Source organism: Sturnira hondurensis, unplaced genomic scaffold (assembly GCF_014824575.4).
Source record: "Sturnira hondurensis isolate 20B ecotype Veracruz unplaced genomic scaffold, ASM1482457v3 Scaffold0016663, whole genome shotgun sequence".
Classification (NCBI taxonomy): Eukaryota; Metazoa; Chordata; class Mammalia; order Chiroptera; family Phyllostomidae; genus Sturnira; species Sturnira hondurensis.
In genome coordinates, this window is record NW_028089294.1 from 16,186,161 (window position 1) to 16,210,988 (window position 24,828).

Genomic DNA, 24,828 nt, shown 5'->3' on the forward strand with positions numbered 1-24,828 from the left:
CCCCTGCTCCTCTCTTCACATCTTAACAAGTTGTGTAATTTCTGCTTCCTCTTGGGATCCTAGAAGATAAATTCTGAAAGTCAAATTTTCATGTTTCCTGGCCCTGGCTTGTGTGGCTCAGTGGATTGAGCACCGTCCTGTGAACCAAAATGTTACTGGTTCGATTCCCAGTCAGGGCACAAGGCTGGGTTGCGGGCCAGGTTGCTGGTAGCAGGTGCACGAGAAGCAACCACACATTGCTGTTTCTCTCCCTCTTTTTATCCATCCCTTCCCTTCTCTCTAAAAGTAAATAAATTAAATATTTTTAAAAAATTCTCATGTTTCCAAATCTCAGGTAGCACAACACATTAAATAAAGAATATGAAAAGCTTTGAGAACATAAACTACTAGTCAGGCCAGTCAGGGACTGCAAACCCCTATGCATGCTGGAGGCAGAGGGGAGGCAAGCGGTTCATCTACACGTGTAAAGTGAGCCTTTTATTTATTTTGGGTTTTTGGTCAGTTTTATTGAGGTGTATATTACACACAATACAGTTTACCAACTTTAAGTGTATGATACAATGAGTTTTGACAGATGCAACCACCACCACAATCATGACACAGAGTGTTTCTATTGGGGCCTCACGGCCCCAACTCTGGCTCCTGGCATCTACTGATTTACTTTCTATCCCTGTCACTTTTCCTTTCCAGAATTTTATATAGTAAATGGAACCATACATTATATAGTCTTATGTGTGGCTTCCCTCTCTTAACATAATCCTTATAGGTCATTCCTTTTGGGCATGTATCAGTAGTGGGCCGCTCCTTTTCATTGCTGAGTAGTATTCCACTGAATGGGTATAACACCAATTGTTCATTCATTCATCGGTAATGGATATTTTGGACTGTTTCTGGGTTTGGACTATTTCGAATAAAATTTCTACAAACCTTCATGTACACATTTTTGCAAGACACTTTCCCAACTTTCTCTTGGGTAAACGTGTTTGATTGCATGTGTTCTTTTTTATTTTGTTATTCACATTAGATAATTTTGTTAAAAATTTTATTTATTTCTCTTTAGAGGGGAAGGAAAGGAGAGGAGGAGAGAAATATCAATGTGTGGTTGCCTCTCGTGGGTCCCCTGCTGGGAACTGGCCTGCAACCCAGGCATGTGCCCTGACTGGGAATCGAACTGTGATCCTTTGGTTTGCAGGCCCATGCTCAATCCACTGAGCTACACCAGCCAGGGCCACATTGGATAATTTTGATTGATCTATCTCAACGTTCACTGGCACTTTCCTCTCTCTTGTCCATTCAGTTGTTAAGTCCATGCAGTAAATTCTTTGTTTCAGAAATTATATCACTTATCTTTGGGATTACTACTTGGTTCCTTTTTATTGTTTCTATTTCTCTGATGAGACTTCCAATTTCTCTGCTGAAATTTGCATGCACTGAAATCAAGTCTTATTTTACTTTATTTTGAGTAATTATAATGGCTGCTTTAAAATCCTTGTCTGCTAGTTCCAACATCTGGTTCATCTCTGAGTTGTGTTGATTGATTTTTCTCTTGAGAATATGTGTTTTTCCTGGTTCTTTCTTTGCAAGTTATTTTGGATTGTTTATGAGTGTTATGAATGCTCATTTGTGGATATTCTAGATACTGTTATTGTGATGATCACTTTTGGTTGGCCAATTTGGCTGTGTCACAGTGCCTAGACATTTCCCCAAACCTTATTCTGGATGTTTCTGTGAAGGTGTGTTTTGGATAAGATTAACTTTTAAATTCTTGAACTTTGAGTAAAGCAGATAACCCTCTCTACAGTGAGTATGTCTCATTCAATAAATTGAAGGCCTTAACAGAACAAGGACTGGCCTCTCCTGGATCAGAAGAAATCTGCCAGAATACCTTTAGACTCAACCTGCAACTCTCCCAGGGACCTGCCGTCTTGCCCAGCAGACTTACCAAGCTTCCAAAGTTGCATATATCGATTCCTTAAAGTCTATCTCTTCTGATTATTTTTCACCAGTGACTATTATATCCTCTGATTTTACAGGTAACATTCTTGGCTAAGCTGAAGTAGCAAATCTTGTTTCTTATGTAGCATTTTTGTTATGGGCTCATATCACTTGTCTTTAGCTGAGCTACTTTGATTCTGTTCCGTGCGTGCGTGCTTCAAGCATCAGTCGGAGATATGGGTACGCAGCGTTTGGTGCTCTCCTCTCTGGTTCTTTTCTTTCTGAGCTCCTACTCCCTTCAGTCTTCACGGTTTTCCTGGCTTCTTTTGCTCCGGTTTTCTAGACCAGAAAAACTGTTTTTCCTAGTGAACTCCTGTCTGCCTTTGTTGTGAAACATGGGACTCACTTAGCCCTGGGCTCAAAGCCTCAAAGACGAGCAGTTTTCCGTAGAGCTGTGTCTCAGCTCCAGGTCACGCTCCTCTCCCTGCACCAGCTGCAGTCTGTTTACCTTCAGCTGGGCTGCTCCGTTTCTGCTCATTCGTGAGTCAGTGAGGTCAGTCAGAGAGGTAGGTAAACTGTCTGATTCTGTTCTTTCTTCAGTATCTTCAGGTAGTTCCTTCTGCATTAAATTCAGTTTTATCATTGTTTTCTGCAGGCAAGAGTCATGCTGTAGAGTCTTAATCTATCGCACCCAGAGGCAGTGTCACTTTTATATTTCTGAAAAAGTCTATTTCATCTTCATTTTAAAAAAGTATTTTATTTACTCATTTCTAGAGAAAGGGGAAGATTGGGTGAAAGAGAGGGAGGGAAACATCAATGTGCGAGAGAAACATCTCGATTGGTTGCTTCTCATACGCCCCCAACCAGGACCTGGCAACCCAGGCAAGTGCTCTGACCGGGAATCCAACCAGCAACCTTCTGGTTCACAGGCCAGTGCCCAACCCACGAGCCACACCAGGCAGAGCATGACCTTCATTTTTGAAAGATACTTTGTTCTTGTTTGGCTGGCAGTTTTCTTTCAGTGCTTTAAAGACGTTTCTTTCCCCAGCGTCACCCACTCCTTAACAGATAGGTACCGATTGGTACCCAGGCAAAAATTCCAAGACTCCTTGGCGAATCTCCAAGAACTCTCTCTCTTCCCCTCCCTCTGTGCTGTAGCCTGGAAACTCTCTCCAGCCAGTGAGCTGAGATACTTGTGAGATTCATCTCATTTGTTTCCCTTCCTTCTTGGGTCACTGTCCTGAGTTGCCTGTTATCCAGCGTCTTAAAACTCATATACATTGTTCGAGATGATTAAAGCAGAGGCTAAATCTAGATCCTATTACTTTCTTGTGGCCAGAAGTACACATTGCTTTTATTCTCTTAAATAATCTTTATTACTGAAGCATAGCATCCATACATTGAGTGTGCAGCTCCATAAACTTTCACAAAACAAACACACAGGTATAGCCCCTTCCATGTTAATAAACAGAGCACCACTAGCGCCCCTGAGACTTCATGTCCCTTTCCAGTCGTTCCCTGTCACCCCAGGGTAACCGCTGTTCTAATTTCCAACCCACCAATACCTGTTCTTGAACTTTATATAAATAAAATCATGTAGTGTGAACTCTTTTATGGCCGGCTTGTCTAACTTAGCATTGTTTGTCAAATTTGTCCATGTTATTATGGTGCAGTAATTCATTTATTTTCATTGCTGTGTAACATTTCATTTTACAAATATGGCACATCATTCATTAATTCTGCTGTTGATGGCATTCGACTTGCTTCCAGCTTGGGGCTCCCGTCACTAGTGCTGCCATGGTGATGTTTGGTCATTTTGTGTGTAACATGTTTGTATTTCTAGGAGGAGAACTGCTGAATCATAGGCTAGGCATCTCCTCCAGTTTAGTAGCTGTCAGTAAATAGCTTCCAAAGTCCTTATCCCAGTTTACAGAGCCACTAGCGTTGCATGAGAGTTCTAGTTGCCCCTCATCCTCACCAACACTTGCTATTATGTCTTTTTCATTTTAGCCAGTTGATGGATTTTCTTTACGTTGCCCTTTATAAAAGCCCACCGGTGTAAAGGCACCAGCGTAATAAAACTACCAGAGGGATGGAGCTGCAGTGTGCCAGTTTGAGACTCTTGTGTTAAGGTGTTTCTTTCCAATGGCTTTGAGCATTTCCAAAAGCATGAAGTTGTTACATTTGTGTTCATCCACGTTATTTGAGCAACATTTACAAGCTGACTGTTAGATGATTCACTAGGTGAAGAGAGGGTGGTAAGAAAGGCAGACAAGGGCGTTCTGGGCAGAGGGTGCACTATAAGGAAAGGGAGAAAGTCATAAAAGGTCTTGGCTCAGGGCTGCCTGGTACAGTTGCGCATGATTCTTGGAGTGGCTGTTCACTCCTCTGTGAGATGGCACCTCCAGGAATTGTGTAGCGCACTGCCCATGAAACCATGCACAGCAGCCACGCCTGTCATGGTCAGGGGTGGTAAGAAATTTGCTGTGACTAGAGGGCAGGGTGGGCAGCTCAGAGGAACAAGAGGAGGCAGATCCAGAGTTGGAGCAACACAGCTGACTCAGCCTTTGGTAGCGGCTTACTTTAAAACTCCACCCTACCGCCCCCCCCAGCCCCGCCCCTACTAGAAGAGGGATTTTATGAGCTTCCTCCTCTTGGATCCCACAGCCCTCTGAGCCAAGAGGGTTGCCACTGAACTAGGGCTGAGGTGAAACCCAAGTCAGGAAGGAGAAATGCTGAGCATGCTCCAGCTTGTCTTGCTACACAACTTTGTTCTCAAGAAGTTGAGAAAGCAACGCCCTGTCCTTCCTCTGTCTTGGGCTTCCTCTTGCCTGCAGCCTCAGCACACTCTTCTGCCTGGAAAAACTGGGTAAACCTGGATGGGAAGCTGTGCCCCACCTATCTAAACCCTAGGTTCACATTACCAAGCTACCAGGGCGGCTTTTGAAGACACAAGAAAATGAAAGGAAAATCCCAGGGTCCCCACGTATCTTCCCCACGGCCTGCCAGAGTGAGGGGCGTCCCTCTGGAAGAAAGAGGCTCTTTGGGTTTATGCTCTTTGTCTCTAAGCCCTCATCACACTTTGTGTGTGTGTCTTGTATGATTGCTAAGGGTGTTAAATGGTTGAGGTGGGCGTCCTCCCACTGGGCTACCAGGAACTACCCACCATCTATCAGAGACGGAAGAGGGTCTCTTCTGGAACATGAAGTTCATGTTCAAGTTCTGCCTTCCTTCCGTCTCTGATAGAAAGTAGAAATTGGGGCCAGTGGAAGGGTTCCAGGAAATGGCAGAGAAAATCTCTGTTGGCTCTGGTTACAAAGGGAGTAGCTCTGGAGAAGTAAGTGGTAAGTTGGCACCTCCCCAAGGAAGAGACAAAAGCCAGGACAAGGAACCTGGGAAAGGTGCCCATAGTTGCACCAGAACTTTAGAACAAGTATGTATCATGAGACCAGATGTCAACTGGAGATTTGTGGGCTCTAGTTGTTAACCATGATACGAGTAGAAACCTTTCCAACCTGGCTAGGTAAACTATTAAACAACCAGAAGGAAAATAAATCAACCAAAAGGAATATATTGCATACTTAAAACATGTTCACTATATCTCATGCCTCATAAGGAGTAGAGGACTGTCCCATACACTATAATATTCCTAAACAACAAATAACCAAGACAATGAAAGACCATATCTAAGTAATTGCTCAGTGATGGGGGACAGCTAAATGCTGAAGAGACCCACAGGTACTCCAGGGGCACTAGGTGCTGGAAAAGGTCCAGTTCTCAGGGCCTGGGGAATGAAAAGCAGGCTTTGGATAAACAGTCACAGGGCATCTGGACAGGTGAACGGTGTGAGGAAAAGGCAGACAAATCATCATCTTCAAAATCACGCCCATTTCTATTGAATTTTAAAGTTTTCAAAAAATCTTTATAGCCCTGATTTTTTTTTAACCTTCCCACCATTTGGCAGAATAGATTCCCACTCACAAGGGAAGTGAGAACCGGAGAGTACCGTTGATTTTGCTTGCTCAGCAGCCCAGCCTCCCAACCTCAGCAGCTAGAACCCTGGTTCTTCTTGGGAAAGCATCTCACTCCACTGTCAGACCAACCAGGGTTCCGGCTTCACCCTTGAGTCCAAGGTGAGCATACCTAGCCCATTACTAGCCACACTAGTTCAGGGATCAGCACATGATCCGAACCAGTGAGTGAGACATCCAGAACCTCTGCTGGAACAATTGGGGAGAGAATAAAGCCAACACAGAGGAAAGCAGAGCCAAGGGACATTATTTGGGTCTTCAGACCCAGCTGTACCTGAAGCCAGACTTTTCCTAGGATTTCTCAGAGAGGTGAGCCATTACATTTCCTTCATGATCGGGCCAGTTTTAATTTGGTTTCTGTTACTTGCTACTACAAGAGTTCCAACTGATTCAGAAAGTTAGACAATATAATTCAATTCAGATTGCTAGTCAATGACAGAGAGGGGACCAGGAATAGGTGTATGTGTTTGATCCAGTGCCTTAGACTAAGTGTAATTCTTAGAGTGAAGGCAGGATGGGAGAGGATCAGGCATGGTGGGGCCAGCCTGATGGGGCCTGCCTTGAAGACATGCTGGGGAAATTGGACGATGCATGGGGAGCCAACTTAAAGGAGACATTTAAAGAAAATAATGGGTACTGGCAGTGTTCTGCTTATTAACATGGAGAATGGCTATAGCCCCCCATATACATTTCCTCTAAATTATGCATATGCATTTGCATGTTCTTATGAATAAATATATGATATAATGCTTAATTTTGAAAAACGGGAAAGAAAATAAATAATGTTGAGGTTCGCAGAATGGGATGGAGAAGAGAAACTTTGGAATCAGAGATGTGGGAAGGAAGCTGATGCAGAGATGGAGGCTTAAGGTAAGGAAGGTTTGGGGCAGAGCAGAGAAAACAGGAATAGAGAGGGACGGAGAGGTAAGAGGTGCATCCTGGGAGAAGGAGGGCTGGACAGAAATGTAATTCCTAGTACTGGGAATGATGATAGAGACAGGGTAGTGGAGAGAGAAGGACCTGGCTGAGGGCCTTAAAGGGTGGGTGAGGTTATATTTTGATTTGTTCAGGTGAGAATGTCCAACCTGCAGGTCTGTACCTGGAGCTAGCTCAAGCGAGGAACTTGAACATCAAAGAGGAGGCTCCCTTGTTTATGTGTCTGGGGCACAGGTGGCCTTTCCATTGCACCTGCAAACCAGGGCCTTCTGCTTCCTTGGAGGGAGGGCACATCCGGGGGAAGCTGGAGTGCTCTGGAAATGCCAGAGGGAGGCAAGGCCACTGTTCACGTAGTCAAGCAGAACACTCCTGGAAAAGCTGTCAAAAATGCTGAGGACAACCAACACAGTGATCCTGGTCTGTAAGATCTATGTTCAAGGAAGGCAAGAGAAAAGACCGGTTTTAGTATGGGAAGGAGAGGCAGCAAGGTCAACATCTAAAACAGGCCATGCTGAGCAAGAAGGCCTTGTGGCCAGTAATCTTCTCCACAGGACTCTCCCTTCCACTCAAACAGGTTCTCCCATCCCCACCCCTCCCACTGCCCTATGGCCTCCCTTCCCTCACTCCAGACTCTTTAAAAAGCTGCCCGTGCTCCCTTGCTCACCTCCTCTGCTCTCCTCAACCGTCAGCACCAGGCCTGCTCTGCTGGCACTCCTGGGAAATGTGCTAGTGAGGTCTCCAAGGATTTTCTGGTTGCTATATCCAGGCCACAGACACGCTCCAGTTCTGGTCTTGTTTCATTCATTTATTGTTCAAAGAAATGTTCTTAGGTACCAAGTACTTTCCCGGTACTGGGAATATGATATTGAGCAAAACCAATTGGGAGGTTTTCTATAGAGACAGTGTGTACTTTTTCCTCCCAGGATGCCATACACTTGTGCATGCTTGCATGTGCATGCACACACATGCACACATGCTTACACACAGGCTCAAGTGCTAGCTTTTCTGTTTACTACCTCTCCAAGGACTCTGACCTGGGATCTGGCTGCCAGGCACGTGATCTATGTGGGGCACAGAGAGATAGGAAGGAAGTAGGCTAAGGAAAGGGTCAGTCAGCCTGGAGGGGGCACCCCAGGGTACGCACATCAGTCACCTGGCCACTCTGGAAGGCAGGCACCCACTGGAGAAGGGCACATACTGAAACCCCAGGTTCTGGGCCACTTCAGGCAGTGGTTGAGGCAGGGCCCTTCCCACGGGGCCAAAGAGCGACCCAAAGGCCTGGCTCCAGCCTTTTGGGAGGCAAGCAGTCCAGTGCTTATCCCTGCTACATCGTGTTCCTTCACTGACTCCTGGCCTTGCTCCTGGAGTACGAAGCCCCCAGAACTGCCCCCTTGGAGAGGGGAGTCTCTGAGCAGGACCCTGGCATCCTACGCATGCAAGGAACCAGCCAGTTAGGGCTTCAGCTGGCTGAACACCCAAGGGTTCTTGTGGTGAAAGGTCCCCAAATGTTCTTTTCTTTCTTTCCTAGAGAATTAATACAAAGTAAGTGAAGAATAAAAAGGAGAAAGAATAAGGGAGGAGAAAAAAGGAGTAGGAAAAGAAGGAAGAAGTGGAGAAAGAAAGTAATTTTAAAAATATATAGCCCTGATCATAGTATTTCTGTTTGAAACCTTTTAATAACTTTACATTACTCATGAGATAACCACACCCCCTTTTTACTCTTCTCCCCTTCCTGCCCCACCCCTTCCAGTCACTCGGGGGTTCTGGGATCTGCTAGGCTGTGTCCACACAGGTCTTGGGGGAAATTGCCCCATGGGATTACCGCAACTGAAACAGAGGGAGCACCGTAACAGGCCCATCATAAGGAGCACAGAGAGCTACATAGGGGGATTTTAGTTCTAGGTCTGTGACCCCAGAATCGTGGGAGAACCATGGCCTCTAAGCCTCACTGTCTTCACCTGATCAGTGGTCAAGGAAAATAATCCCCACCCCGCCTGCCTCGCTGGCTTAATGTGAGGCTCAGGTGAGACAAAGAGCCCAGAAACTCTTTGTGGATTATCAAGTGTACTGAACAAATAAGGGATTGTTCCACTGCCCAGCAAACCGTACTGAGAAGTGTCAGAGGCCTGCCTGTTCCATCTCTCGGCTCTTCTAACAACCCTTCATGTCATCGTAATACCTTACGCTTTTCAAAATACTTTTATATATAATATGTCATTTCTTCTGACAGCATCTCTGTGCAGTGCCTGGGCAGGGCTGCCCTTTGCTGGGCATATAAGGGCACAGGCTCAGGAGATGAAGTCAGCAGGAGGCCCAGTGTCACGGGGCACACTGTGGCCGGGCCAGGCCTGAGCTCAGGTTTCTTGACTCCAGCTGGGAGGGGGTCGAGCTCCCAGAGCCACTGTGCTCCCAGCTTATCAGCCGCTGTTCTCTTTAGATTCTAACCCATTAGAGGGTACAGACAGGGTCTTCTTAGGAAATGAACTTCCCTACCAGTTAGCATGTCCTTTAGGGAGAGCTATTTCAGAGGATACTTGAGAGTACCAGTAAGACAGGCCTGGTTTTTGAAAATCCACTTGCCTGGGCTGTGGGAGTTGGCCCAGGCTCCTTTGTCACTCCTCTCTGTCAGTGGTAGACCAATAGGCCACAGGTCCGAATTTTGGATCAGTTTGGAATCCTCCAAGTGGCATACTAACTACAAAGTATGCTTGCTAATGCCTGCACACTCCACAGACCTCATCTGCTGGCTCACTCTCACAGCTTCGGAGTGTTATCCATGTCCAGCCACTGGGCTGGCGCAAGGCACAGGCATTTGTGCGTGTCACGGACCTGCAGCTGCTCACAGCTGGAGAAAGAGCACCACATGGGAAAAATAACAGCAGAGAAGATGGAGTGAACACCCTCTGGGGGGACACAATGACCCTCAGAATGAGAGACACTGTGAGCTCAGAAGGCAGAGATGTCTGGGGACTGGGAGGCTCTGAGGAAGCTTCCTGGCTGAGGACATCTGAGTCCCCTTCCCCAAGTTGGTCTCTGTGTTGAACTGAAACATTCTTGCTGTTGGTGAATCACACCAGGAAACCGCCCCTGCAACATTCCAGGATGCAGAAGCTAGGACCTTGACCTGACCGCTGACTGGCGGCGGTGAATCAGAGGAAAGGTCACCAGACGGGCAGACGGAGATGCAGGACTCAGTGCCTTGACCTGTGCACATGAGCTGGAGATTTGGGCACTCTTCCTGTCAAAGTCATCAAATGCCTGGGTGGCCAGAGTTGGGTCTCAGCCCAGGTCTCCTGACTTTTGGGGCCTTCAGCTCTTGGAGCCCATTAGAGGGTACAAGTAGGTGATGATGGGAGCATTCCAAAGAGGAGGCTGGGCAGGCAGTGGGAGACGCCATCTGGAATTCAAGGAACAGAGCAAATCCAGAGTGTTCACGGGCCAGGTTAGCAGTTACTACCCACCCACCTCAGCCTCCACTTCCTCCTCCCCAGGCCCAGAGGGGTTGGGTGAGACTGAGGAGAGGAACAGGAGCTATTTCCATGACGATTTCGATCGGTTAAAAACAACAAACAGGGTGGCCGACATGTGCAACAACAGGAGGATGATCTGAAACACATTATGATTCGAAACAAATCATGAAGTTAGGTGGCCATTCAAAACAACAAAGCTTTTAGAAAATAATGTGGAATATCTTTCTGATGTTAAGGTAGAGGGAAAGTTTTTGAAAGCAAAACACAAAAGTGCCAGTCAAAGAAAAAGACTGATGGGTATGTCTACATTAAAATTAAGGAATCCTAAAAAAAATAAATAAAATAAAATAAAATAAGGAATCCTGATTATAAAAAGGCTCCATGAAAAGAATGAAATGTCAAGCCACAGAGAAGAGGCTCAAAGCCAAAAGAAAAAAAGAACTTTTTTTTAAAAAACCATAAGAAAAAGGCAGACAACTCAGTAGAAAGATGAGTAAGGGACTTGAAGGGGCAGTTCTCAAGAGATGGACATTGAAGTGCCAATGAGTACATGAAAAGGTGATCAATTTATTTGTCATCAGGAAAATCCAAATTAAAACCACAATAAGAGGCCCTGGCCATGTAGCTCAGTTGGTTAGAGCATGGTCCAGATAAACCAACTTTGTGGGTTCAATCCCTCGTCAGGGTACATGCAAGAAGCACCCAATGAATGCATAAATAAGTGGAACAACAAATCGATATCTGCCCCTCCTCTGCTCCCTCCTCTCTCTAAAATCAATAAATTAAAAGGTAAAGAGTATGATAGGCGGTATAGTTACACAACAAAGTAACACATATTAGCAACATTACATACAGCAGACACTACAACATGGATGAATCTTTCAAATACAGGAAACCAGGACAAAGACAAATACAAAAGAACACACACTGGCTGAGTTTGTGTAAAGCTCGAAAAGAGGCAAAACAAAACCATATTCGTTGGATGGTAAAAAAACGAAAAGAGCAACTGAGTGATTATCACAAAAGCCAGGAGAATTGGCCACCTTAGAGAGGAAGGAGGGGACTGTGACTGTACAGGGTCTGCAGGGGACTTCAGGAGTCCTGCCAATGTCCTATTTTTGGCTTGGGTGGTTGGTACAGGGATTTTTTAATTGAATTTATTGGGATAACATTGGTTAAAAAATTATACAGCTTTCAGGTATACAATTCTACAACACATCATCTGTATACTGTATTGTGTGTTTACCACCCGAAGTCAAGTCTTCTATCACCGTTTATTCCCCCTTCTGCCTCCCCTCACTCCCCTACAGGGACGTTGTTTTATAATAATTCTTTAAGTTGTATATTTATGTAAGGCAACTTCATGAGTGTGTGTTTTATTTGACTGAACTATGTGAAATTGCCAATGCTCAATCATTTTAAACCTACAAAATGGTGATTTCATATGGTTCAACCCGGGTTGAAGCATCTGTTCAAAATTGTGATTGTGAAGGCTCTTGCTAAATTCATTCGTTCATTTGCTCAGTAAACAAATGTTTCCTGGGGGCTTATGATGAACTGGTCCTATTTCCAGGAGCTGGGATACAGAATAACATTCTGTCTTGGTGCTTGCATTCTAATGGACAGATGATCCATAAACAAATATAGAAACACCTAGAATGTCACACTGTGGCAAGTGCTATGAATAAACAAAGCAGAGTAAGGATAGTAAGAGTAAGAGAGTGATGAAGAGATATTTTAGGAGGTGTGGTCAAAAAGGCTCTCTGAGGAGCTGACATTTGAAAACATGCTGAATGAAGGGAGGGAGAGAACCCATGTGCAGCCCTGGGAGAAAAAGCCTGCAGGCAGAGGAAAGAGCCAGTGCACAGGCCCTGCACCGGAATGTGCTTGGCAGGACTGAAGAACAAGGAGGCCAGTGTTCTTGCGTCAGAGTGAGGGGAGCGGAGCGCATGAAGACATGAAATGGGAGAAGTGACCAGGGACCCGATGGTGGAGGGACCAGGAGCCCTGGTGAAGGACTTTGGATTTTATATGGAGAGTGATGAGAAGGCGCTGGAAGGTGGAAAGCAGGAAGTGGCATTTGATTTACAGTCTAGAAAGAAGACTGGCTGTTCCGTGGAGGAGGGAGAGTGGGGGGGTGTGGAAGCAGGGATTCTTGTTAAAATGCTACCTGATGCCCAGGAGAGAGGCAAAGGGGGCGTGGACCAGGGTGGCTGTGGTGGTGGCACACAGTGTTTTGGAGTCAGGACTGATAGATTTTTGTAGGCAGGACCCAAATAGTATCTGTTGATGGGCTGCAGGTAGAATTAAGAGAAAGTGGAGCCGATAATGTGTACAATATTTAAAAACATTAGGATACTCAATTCTATATATAGTATAGTAAAAGCTCTTCAAAACATGTTTTAAAATTACTTTGCAATGAGAAACTTAACTACAGCAAAGAAGAAATCCAATTGGGGACACAATATTTCACAGGTAGATATGATAATGCCATTTTTTAAAGCAAATGCTAATTGCCAAGGGAAGTAAAGAAGAGAAGAGACCCTTGGGGGTAGAAGAAGCAGGGAAGTCTTGAAAGAAGGTAGTTAGTTCAGCTAGGGGACAGATCGAAAGCTAACCCTTGGGGCCCAGTATAGAGTGGTGCAAAGAACACAGGCTTTGGAGTTGGAGAAATTAGGCTTGAGTTTCAGTACTGCCACATGAGTTAATGTGAAGGTTACAAAAACATACGTACCCACCTGTTAGGTGTTCAATAAAGCTACCTAGGACAGTGCCTGTTTAATACTCAGATTTTCCTATTCTTTTCAGGGAGGAGACGGGGAGTTGACTCAAATCCCATTCAGCAGAAACTTTACAGCAGAGAAAGGGGGAAATAAGCTGTTGGGAAAAGAGGAGCTATTAGTAATGTAGACTTGGACACGACTGGGGGTCTCTTGAATTGGATAATGTCACAGTGATTGAGAGCCCAGAAGCTTGGATCTCATCCTGTGATTCTGTCACATACTCATATCTCCCCCTGCTGGCAGAACTTGGTTTTACAAGGTAGATCCCAATGCTGAATTACTTGCACCTGAAAATTTGCAGGCCCCAGGATCACTAAGGGGCTAACTTTGTCTTCTCCGTGTAATCACACCCTGACTGTTGCTGGGTCCATACTGGAAGAAGGGGCTGTTGTAGAAATCCCCTGGAAAAAATGTCATTGTCAAAGTGAAAACAGCGAAGGAAGCTTCTTACTCCTGCCAAGCCAAAGATGAGCCTGGCCTCCAGTGAAACTGTCATTCAAACCAGGACTCAGAAGCAACTGTTCTGCCCTCTCCGTGGTGAGCTCTCCCCATGATATAGGGGAAAGACCCCTGAAGGGTTGCAGGGTTGGGGTCAAGACTGACTATGCCACTTGGTGGCTGGCTTTCCTTCCTCAGTTGTTTAATTAGCCTGAAGCTTGGAGTCCTCTTTACAAGGAGGGAATATTAATATTTCCCTTTTCCTGGGGTTGATGTGAAAATCCAGTGAATACATGATAATATGCTATTAACTGTAAAGCATACTACAAATATTGTGCAAGAATTTGTTACAGTTACTTCTTTATTTTACCTTCCCATTTTCTTGCCTGGAAGGTCTTGGAACATTCATTCATTTGCTTAGCAACTGATATTGATTGCCTAAAGTGTATTTGGTGCTCTGCTAGGTAAATGAGACTCCTGTCTGCAGGGGGCTATGCATTATGGAGGGAGACATTCTCAGGTAACCATGGTACAGGTCCCACTATGAGGAGCACTGTAAGACTAGTTAAACAATGAGCAACAGGATCATAAAGAAAGGAAAGATTAGTTAGCAGGTAGACTCGAGGGAATCAAAGAAAGGTTCCCAAAAGAGGTGATATTCATAAGGGGCTTTTATTTCATTTATTTATAAAAATAGTTGTTGAGCACATACTATGTGCCAGGACCTGGACTAGTCACTGTGGCTAGTCTACAAAACTGAATGTCTTCAAAGAACAACAGAGGAGGTGGGTGAATATCAACTTAATTATAATTATGCTAACTTCTCTGAAAGGAATAGAGGGAACCATGAGAACATATGACCAAGGGACATAAACTAGATGGAAAAGCCAAGAAAGGTGCCCTTAGGAAGTGACATTCAAGCTGAGAGCTGAAGGATGAAGAGCAGGTATCTAGGCAAAGATGGTTCAAATAAGTGTCATCTGCAGCAGAAACAGAATGTGGAAGGGCCTTGTGTTAGGAAGCTGGAAGGGAGCTGCAGAAGGCTATTGTAGTCAGAGCTATTGTAGTGAGAGCTACTGTAGTGAGAGCTACTGTAGTGAGAGCCCAAAGAACAAGGCAGAGAGGCATGAGACAGGACAGGAGACAAGGGCAGGTACCAGATCATGTAGGGCCCTGGGGGCTGCATTAATGGTTTGGACTTTACCTAAAAACAGTGAGAAGCATTGAAAGGTCTTAAGCATGGAGTAATGTAATCAATCATGTATTATTAAAAAATTATAGAGAATAGATGGGTGGAGACAAGAGCACACCTGGGAAGACCTATTGTGGGAGCTCAGGCCAGAGAAGATAGTGGCTTGGATCATGATACTGGAAGTGGAGAAGAGACCAATAGATTTGGTGTTTGAATGGATATACTGAAGGTGGGAAAAGAGTCATTTACAGAGCTAAGGACCATTCCTAGAGGACCAGGTTTGGAAGGGAAGGTGATGAATTCAGTTGACCAAGTAGAATTTAATATACACCGGCGCTATCCAAGTGGCCACGTCCATTACAGAACTGGATATATAAAATTTGGAACCCAGAGAAGTCTGGACTGGAGATATAAATTTAGGAGTCATTTAGACAATAATTGGAGCCATAAGCTATAGTGATTGCCAGATGGTGGCATTTGAAGAAAAATAGGGTTTAGGACATAGCCTTAGTGGACGCCAACACTTAATGTAGGGGCGGAGTGAGATTAACCAGTTAGGAAGACTGAAATTGAGCAACCAGAACTCCTAGGAGGTGTAGAAAGAAAGCCAGAAAAGTTCAGGGGCAACGAGAGTCAAAGGCTCCCATTAAAAGGGGCCCACTAGAACGGGCAATGGAGTTCACTGATGTCCTTGGAAAGGAAAATTTCTATTGAGCCATAGGAGCAGAAGCCATATATAATTGAGTTGTGGAATTAATAAAAGGTGAGGTTCTGTAGACAGGAACAAAGTTAGAAGGACATTTCTAGCCAAGGAGCAGCATGAGCAAAGGTATGAAGACATGAAAAACAACCATATGTTTGGAGGACCTTAAGCAAACCAGAATGGCTGGAAACTTGAATGTGTAAGAGGGAGGAAGTATGGCTGAAGACAATGCTGAAAAGGGAGACAAATAATGTGAACAACCTGACTGCAAGGACAAAAGGAAAGAAAACTACAATTTCTTGAATGTCTGCTATGCCCTGGGGGTTTTCACATACATTATCTCACTTAATCCTCATGTGAACCTCATGAGGATTCAATATCTGTAACAGACTCTCCGTAGGAGAGTAGCTGGAGGGGAGGCTGAGAAGTTAGCGAAGAAGACGGAGGGCCTTTTCTACAATATAGAAGGTTGATGGAGATGGAGGGGTGCTTGTGCAAACAGGAGGCGAGGAGAAAGTCAGCTGGAAGGTGCATCCAGGAGAAGAGAAGAGGAAGGAAGAAATACACCAGAGTAGGGAGAGAAGAGGACTAGGAATTAGGCTACCTGGAGACACCCTGAAGGGGAGGGGTGGCATATACCTGTCTACAGACGGAGAGGCGGGAGCGTTGGAGAGACGGAGGACGGTGGCCGTGAAGGAAACAAGTGTGGGTAGCCCACCAGGTAGGCTGAAACTTCAGCAGTCACTCTGAGGGTTGCCTGCGAGCGAGGGCAGGGCCTCCTGGACTGGAGAAGGCAGCAGCAACCTGCCAGATCCGGGTTAACAAAGGCGGGACTACAACTCCCAGCATGCCCAGGCCCAGTGGAGTGACGGAGGGCGGTGGCTGCGCCGCACCGCCCTGTGGGCGCAAGACCTGAGTCGGCAACTGGAGCCTGTCATTCCGGAGGGGTCTGCAAGGTGCGGCTTGGCGGTGCACCCCTGTGCCCCGCGCACTGGCCGCGCCGGGCTCCCGTCTACCGCCCTGCGGCCCCGCCCCTCGCCCCACCCCAGCCGGGCTAGGCTGGGGCCGCAGCACAGCGGCAATAGCATTCTCCCAGCTGCTCCGCCCCATCCCCTTCTGTTTTTCTCTCATTCTCTGGCAGCGGCCGGGAAGGCGGAGGCAGAAGCATCAGCAGCAGCGCTGGCTGCAATGAATGATCCCCCAGCTGGGGAGGAGGACTCTAGGTGAGCCTCTGCCCTCAGGAGGGCCGAGACCCTCGGCCGCCCAGGACCTGCTGCCCCGCCATGGATCCCTAGGGGAGGAGGAGGAGGTGGAGAAGACAGCTCTGCCGCCCACCCCATCCCATTTTCCTCTTCCTTTATCTCATTGTTGCCATAGCTGTTTACGGCCAGGCTCCTCTGCCCCAGCATGGGGCGGGCTCCGGGCACTGCTGTTCAGCCAGCGCGGCTCCCGCGGCTGTCGGGCGATTCTGCTTAATTTTCCGTACCCAGTCGGTGCAGCGAGGACCAGAGGGCGGAGGAGGCCCGGACTGCAGCAGCGGTGGGCCACCTCCCAGTATCCCCACCCTAGGAGGCTGCATGCGGATTGAAGAGCGGCGCCTGGGGGCTGGGCTGGCCCCGCTGATTCCTACCTAGGGAGGACCACAGGACCGCCCAGGCTACGGAGGGGGCCGTGGGGCAGGGAGGACAGGAGCAAGATGATGGCCAGTAAAACCAAGGCCAGCGAGGCCCTGAAGGTGGTGGCCCGCTGCCGCCCCCTCAGCCGGAAGGAGGAGGCTGCTGGTCACGAGCAAATCCTAACCATGGACGTGAAACTGGGCCAAGTGACCTTGCGGAACCCCCGCGCTGCCTTGGGGGAGCTGCCCAAGACCTTCACCTTTGATGCCGTGTATGATGCCAGCTCCAAGCAGGCAGACTTGTATGATGAAACCGTGAGGCCCCTGGTAGACTCGGTGCTTCAGGGTTTCAATGGCACGGTGTTTGCCTATGGCCAGACGGGCACTGGCAAGACCTACACCATGCAAGGGACCTGGGTGGAGCCCGAGCTGCGTGGGGTCATCCCTAATGCCTTTGAGCACATCTTCACCCACATCTCTCGCTCCCAGAACCAGCAGTACCTGGTCCGGGCCTCCTACCTGGAGATCTACCAGGAGGAGATTCGAGACCTGCTTTCCAAGGAGCCCGGCAAGAGGCTGGAGCTGAAGGAAAACCCAGAGACAGGTGTCTACATCAAGGACCTCTCCTCTTTTGTCACCAAGAATGTCAAGGAGATTGAGCATGTGATGAACCTGGGGAACCAGACCCGGGCAGTGGGCAGCACACACATGAATGAGGTCAGCTCCCGCTCCCATGCCATCTTCGTCATCACCGTGGAGTGCAGTGAGCGTGGCTCCGATGGCCAAGACCACATCCGTGTGGGCAAGCTCAACCTGGTGGACCTGGCTGGTAGCGAGAGGCAGAATAAGGCGAGCCCCAACACAGCTGGAGGGGCTGCCACACAGTCCACAGGTAGTGGGGGCGGAGGTGGTGGAGAGAGGCCCAAGGAAGCCTCCAAAATCAACCTCTCGCTGTCTGCCCTGGGTAATGTGATCGCTGCTCTGGCAGGCAACAGAAGCACCCATATCCCCTACCGGGACTCCAAGCTGACCCGGCTGCTCCAGGACTCTCTCGGGGGGAATGCCAAGACCATTATGGTGGCCACGCTGGGGCCAGCTTCTCACAGCTACGATGAGAGCCTCTCTACCTTGCGCTTTGCGAACCGGGCCAAAAACATCAAGAACAAGCCCCGGGTGAACGAGGACCCTAAGGACACACTGCTGCGGGAATTCCAGGAGGAGATCGCCCGCCTGAAGGCCCAGCTGGAGAAGAAGGGGATGCTAGGGAAGCGGCTCCGGAGGAAGAGTAGCCGCAGGAAGAAGGCTGTGTCAGCACCCCCCGGGTACCCTGAGGGGCCAGTGATCGAGGCCTGGGTGGCTGAAGAGGAGGATGACAACAACAACAATCACCGTCCACCCCAGCCCATCCTGGAGTCGGCCTTGGACAAGAACATGGAGAATTACCTGCAGGAGCAGAAGGAGCGACTGGAGGAGGAGAAGGCAGCCATCCAGGATGACCGCAGTCTGGTGAGCGAGGAGAAGCAGAAGCTGCTGGAAGAGAAGGAGAAGATGCTGGAAGATCTGCGGCGTGAGCAGCAGGCCACAGAGCTGCTTGCAGCCAAGTACAAGGTAAGGGCCCCAGAGGAAGCAGGGGCATCTAGACACCCCCAAAGGGATCTGGGCTGGCAGGCTTTTCTTTGTGGGACTGTGAGCTGGCCTGAAGCAAGGTGTCCTTCCCCAGCACCTACAGTGCCCTCCTGCCAAATGCTGCCCTGGAAAAGCCAGGCAAATTCTAGGGTAGCCTCGCAAGAGCCTCTAGGAGGACAGACGTACGCCACACACACACACACACACACACACACACACACAGCGCGAAGCAGTGAGGCAGTCTCTCAAGCCAATGAGTTTGGTGTGGTCTGACCTGCTGCATGTCAGTCTCTGCTGGTGGCCCCAAGTATTGGTCAGGTCCATGGCATGGCCAGGCAGGTCCTCGGACTCATTTGGTCATGGGTTCTCACTTTTGCATGGCCCTTCACCTGTGCCCTTCTTCCTCTACAGCACCTTCAAGACTCGCCCCATTTTAACAGTCTCTGACATTTGAACAGCACTTCACAGTTTTTTAAAAGCCTCACACACATGATCTCATTTGATCCTTGCAGTAGCCATCTGGGGAAATGGTTCTTAAATCCCCATTTTATCATTGAGTGACTCAGGCTCAGAGAAGGGCCCTAACTAAGGCACCATTCCATGAAGTGGCAGAGCTGAGTGGGGCCTCTTGGGCCTCAAGCTCTTCCAGTTCTTGGGTGGCAAGGCGGGACCACGAATGGATTCTGCTCCTTATGAATGAGCAGCACTGGGCCCACGTGGGGCAGACCCCATTGCACAGTATCATCGGGAGGGGGACTTGGGGGACCGCACAGAGGGTGGAAAGAGCACTGGGCTCTACACTGGAGCCCTGGACTCTAGGCCTAGCTATTCTGTGGCTCTGAGAGACTCCATGCAAGTGACTTCCTCATGTCCTCAAGCCTCAGTTTCTCTTTATATAAAATAGAGGGTTGGCCTGGGTGATTTCTGAGGCTTTTCCAACCTGATAATTCTTCGACCTGTATTAATTTGAGAAGCAAACCAACTGGCCCTACACCAAGACCTCATCTTAATAAGGGCCAATTGCCCATTGCCCTGGGAGATATCAGGCCTCAGTGTGCTTCCTGAGCTGTCCCCCCTCATGGCAGCCTCCAGACCTCAGGCTGGGGCTAAACTACAGAGGTTCCTGCCTGGCCAGCCATGGACCTGCTACATTTTAGCACTGCAGATGTCATAACTCAATGAGCCTGGCATTTTTCAGTCCCTGGAGCCCTCAGTACTGGGGGTTGGAGGAAGGGCACAGGGACCCATGAGCTGATCACTTCCTGGGGAGAAAAAACTGCTATTTCTCATTCCTTCTCGGGAGTGTGGGCTGAGAGCAAGGAAGCCCCTCCTGGAAAGGGAGAGCTGTAGCCTCTAGAAGGGTGACTGATAAGCTGGATGCGGTTGTCTGGGTTTGGGGGATGTGCTGCTGCCGCAGGGACTCTAGCCTTGCACATTTAGTGCGTTTATTTCACCCCCGTGAGCTCAGCAAGGGTTGTGCTGAGCTGCTTACTCAAAGAAAGGATCATGGTCTGACACATTTGGGGCCATCCCGGGAGGAGCAGGAAGTTAAAGGCCGGTCAGCTAGATTCAGTTCTCCCCAGGAGGAGGGGAATCCAGGCCATCTGGTGCTCTCTCTCCACTGGGAAATCTTGCAGGGGCACTCTGTCCTTGATTTCTCTAGCAAGAACAACCCCCTGCCACATTCCTTGCTCTCCCCGCCCCCATCCCATCCTTAAGACTGGGTGGCAACTGAGGCTAAGAGAGTATAGAAGCTCACTTCAGCCCTGAGGAAATGGGAAGAGGGGGTGGAGCACAGGCTCCATGGGATGTCCCGCTGTTGGCAACTCACTGGCCCCCTCAGTAAGATTCTTCGATGTGGGCAAGGTGGAGCACAGTTAATAGGACAGCCAAGAGATCAGGGGCGGACACCAGATTCTTGCACCAGAGGCAGAGCCCTCAGAACCGTGTGGTACAGCTGGCAGGGGCCTTGTAAAGCAGAGGCCAGGACTCCCCCAGGCCACAGGGCTGAGTTCAGGAGAGCCTGGACTCTATGTTTGGCCCAGCCTCTTTCTGTTATGTCACAGTCCTGATGTTACCTATGCTACTTGATCATCAGAGTAATTCATTTTATATTACATTTTAGACTTCTTGCTATCTTGTAATCCTCCCAGCAACTCCAAGAGGTGAGGAGTATTTCCATTTGACAGTTAGTGAAAACCAAGGCTGGGAACGTTAAGTGGCTGTTTGGTGACTCTGACTGATAAGGGGCGGGGCCAGGACCGGAACCCAGGTTTTCTGATTTTCCTGGACCCGTGTCCTTTCCAAGTCATCATGGAACCCGCCATGTTTACTCACTCTGTGACTCAGGGCAAAGGCTTTTGCCTCTCTAGGCCTGAGGTTTCCACTCACCTAATGAGGAGAAATCTGACCTAGCTCTCTGGGGAGTGGGTGAACTGGTCATTGTGTGCCAGGCTTTCAGATGTAAGCCAAGGGGGAGGGGTGCCTGGGAAATTCCAGAAGTGGAAGGATTTGTATCCTGTGACTTCTCATTAGGCCCAGCCCAGGACAGACAGCAGCAAGCAAGGCCAGAATTGAGCCCTGACAGAGGACCTCTTTATAGCCCCTAAGTTGGATGTTTCTATGGAGGAAACAATTTGAGGGCTCTTGAGAGACCCACAGGGTAAAGAAGGGAGGAACATGTTGGAGGTAATCCCAGCCTGCCTGTGTCACAGGGATGTGCTGAAGACTGAATGAGATCATTCGTGTGGGGGCATTTGAAATACCCTGAGAGCACCAAATAAATGGAGGGTATTAGCAGCCACGGGTGGCTTCTGTCTGCCAGGCAGGGGTCCAGTGATCTCCAAGACTGACATCTTTGTTGTTAGCTTAGCTCCTTCCTTCCTCTGCCATCCCAGCGGCTCGCTGTATAGCCCTACTGCCCTGGGAGCAGAGCCAGGCAAGAAAGATTGAGGAGACAGAGGCAACGGCAGATCAGAAGGTGAGAGCTTGGGTCCTTCCTGGAAAGGAGCTGAGCTTTTGCTGACCCTCTACAACACACCCAGGCTCCCACTTTCTGCGTGATGGCATCAACGCCCCTTCTCATCTCCCCTTCAGCCCTTCTTTTAGTTCACACTACCCTCTGGGGGCAGCTAAGCCTGAGCTGATGCGACCCAGTGCCCTCATTCACTCTCTTTGACTCATCTAACCGTCTGCCTCTTCTGTCTCGCCTGCTTTTCCTGCCTGCCACCTCCAGGCTCCCCCTTCCCTTTGTTCTCCCCTCCCTGTGAACAAGCACCATCCCTATCTCCTTAGAGTCTCCTTTCATCTTTACCATGGGCCTCAGGGGAGGTTAGGGAGTGCAAATGTGTGAGGGTTTGCGATTGCGACCAGTGCCCTGTTTATCTTCAGTCGTAAGCCACCCATACTTACAGAGGGGCTGGATAACCTGCTAGGCCTGTGAGGGAGGGTAGGAGTAAAGGCCCAGACAGACCTACCCTGAGGCTGGCTCTGCACAGTGAGAACCCAGAGGTCTGCACAGTGCACTTACCGCAAGGAAGACTGGTGAATGCATGCAGACTGGTTGAGAGAAGGCGTACTTTACTCAACTGAATTATGCAAAAATTTTTTTAATGACTTAATTTTAAACTCCATATTTTGAGGGTTTGGACTAAATGATTTCTAAAACTTTGACTCTAGATTCTTTGAGGGAAAGGAGAGTGACAAGGGCTGCAGGTGACACGAAATGCGAGCTCTAACTAAAGGGAGTGGGAGAGGGGAAAAAAAAACATTGCTCGTTGATCCCCATGGAAGGCAGCCTGGAGGGAGAAGAGCAGGGGACCCCGGGGTACAGCCCAGCTCTCCGTGGCGGGTGCAGAAGAGAGACCCTGAAGCCCCAGGAGTCAGAGGGACGAGGTTACTGCCAGGAGCACCAGCCAAGTTGGCTTTTTATTATCTCCTTGTGGGTCCCTCTCCTTCCTCCCACCTGTGAGTATGAGTTAGGTATGTGTAAGAGGGAGTTTTAAACCTGAGGAACAACAGTAATAATAACCCCATTTATCTAACACTTGCTAGGTGCTGAGCACTGTGCTCTATGTTACATACAGACTGCCTCATTTAGTCTGCACTGGGCCCCTCCCCAGAAAGATCTTGTTACTGTTTCCATTTCATAGATGAGAAAACTGCGACCCATTAAGGTTCAGCAGCTGGCCTAAGGCCTGCCTGGTTTGCATGTGGCACTTCCAGTTAAGCCCAACTTGGTTTGACACAAAATTTAATCCTCTATTATGCTTAAGGAATTAGGAATATAAAATTGGAAACTGGTTGCTGGGAAGGTGGTAACAAGGAGCTGGTGTGGATGTGTTGAATTTAAGGTGACAAAATCCAGTGGGCAGCTGACAATGTATCAGTGGAGTTCAGGATCAAGCGCAAGACTGGAAACAGAGATTGGGGGCTCATCTTTACAAGAAGAGGGTTTGAATGAGACCTACGGCCCTCTGTTCTTGACCTTGTCTCCCTATATGGAAATGACTCAAATTGAGGTCTCCTGTTCTGGTCTCTCTGCTGACCTTATTTTGTAGGATGCTATATTCAGAGTCAGGCAGGCCTGGATGTAGTGACTCACTGGTTCTGAGAGCTAGGTTTCTTCATCTATAAAATGGGCTAATACTAGTACTTATGTCATAGTGCTGTTGGGAGATCAAATTAGATGACTGGCATTAAAGCACTTTGCATAGTTCCTGGCATATAAGTGTTCAGTAATAATGACTGTTTATTAGTGTTATTTCCAACTGCCTAAAGGATGTTTTCACTTGGCCACCTTCCTCATATGTCAAACATACCACATTTTAGCCTGGCATCCAAGGTTCGCCAGAGTCTGACTGTAATATATCTCTTCAATCTCCCTGCCCAAGCAAACTACTCCACTAGGAGAACCTCACAGGCAGCCTGTCTACCCCTCTCCTTTGAATCTAGCGTGTGCCTCGCTGCCCTTCTGCTGATTGCACTGTTTTTATCCTAGGTTGGCCTGGTAATCAGAGAATTACGGGCGTTGATTCAACTCAATATAAAGAACTTTTCATCTTGGCTGGTGTGGCTCAGTGGGTTGAGCATTGGTCTGCGAGCCAGAAGGTCACTGGTTCGATTCCCGGACAGGGCACATGGTCTAGGCTGTGGGCCGGGTCCCCAGTTGGGGACATGTGAGAGGCAACCAGTCAATGTTTCTGTCCCCCTTTTTCTCCCTCCTTACCCTCTCTCTAAAAATAAATAAAATCTGAGTTTAAAAAAAGAAACTTTTTAACAGTTAGACTTGGGTTGTTTCTAGAGGCAGTGCACTCCCATCTCTGTTAGTGCACTAACAGAAACTGGAGAAACTGGGGAGAGAAGAAACTGGATGTCGCAGGCACGCCAGAGGGATTCGCGTGTCAGAAAAGCCTTCAGACTAACTGGGTGGTCATCAGGGTTCCCTCCTCCTAAAAGTCCTCAGTTGTTAGGTAACATTTTCTAGAGTAAAACATAAAATGTTTTCTATTTTTGAAAATTAAAATTGGAGGGCTTAAATTTTAATGTATGTATTCAACCAATAATAAAAGATATATTTTCAGCTTTCTATATGGGCAGTTAGAGAAAGACAATGTGAAGAAGAAAATGAGGGGAAAGACAGAAAAGAAAGAGAGGGAGCCAGTGAAGTGGGAAAGAGGAATGGAGTCAGAGTCAGGGAGAAAGGAGAGAGAAGGGGAAAAGGGGCACACAGCACGGTTTCCAGGGAGAAGAAACCCCGGTTGGGAGAGAGCGTGCTGTGGAAGAGAACATTAAATACTCCAGCCCGCTGTCCTGATCTTGATGTTAGCCTCCAAATAGGACTGTACCTAGTTTCCAGAGACTCCCAGGTGATATAGGGAGCATCGGATTTCCCAAAGCTGCTCTGGTCTCATTTGCATGTCCCCAAGGACACCAGCCCTATGCCAGACACTGAGGTTAATGGGGCTGAGTGATAAGGGGTTGTGTGGACCCCTACGCCATCTGAGTCATCCATAATCCTTGAGAAAAGCTTCGTGACAATAAGTGACCACCAGTGCTCCAAGCTGGGTCCGGGGTCTAGGTCAAAGTCCATGGCCTCTT

The 24,828-nt window shown here is 48.1% G+C and overlaps 1 protein-coding gene across 2 annotated transcripts in view; it reads left to right on the plus strand.

Moving 5' to 3' along the window:
* The first annotated feature begins 16,370 nt into the window (after window positions 1-16,370).
* KIF3C (kinesin family member 3C) overlaps window positions 16,371-24,828 on the plus strand; it is a 37,101-nt gene continuing 28,643 nt past the window's right edge. Inside the window, exons 1-2 of one of the 2 annotated variants that reach the window (XM_037066769.1) lie at window positions 16,371-16,711; window positions 16,866-18,711. In XM_037066769.1, the coding sequence (XP_036922664.1) occupies window positions 17,185-18,711 (1,527 nt within the window). In that variant the 5' untranslated portion in view covers window positions 16,371-16,711; window positions 16,866-17,184. Of the gene's footprint in view, window positions 18,712-24,828 lie in introns of both variants that reach the window. The other variant, XM_037066768.1, reaches the window with a different exon arrangement.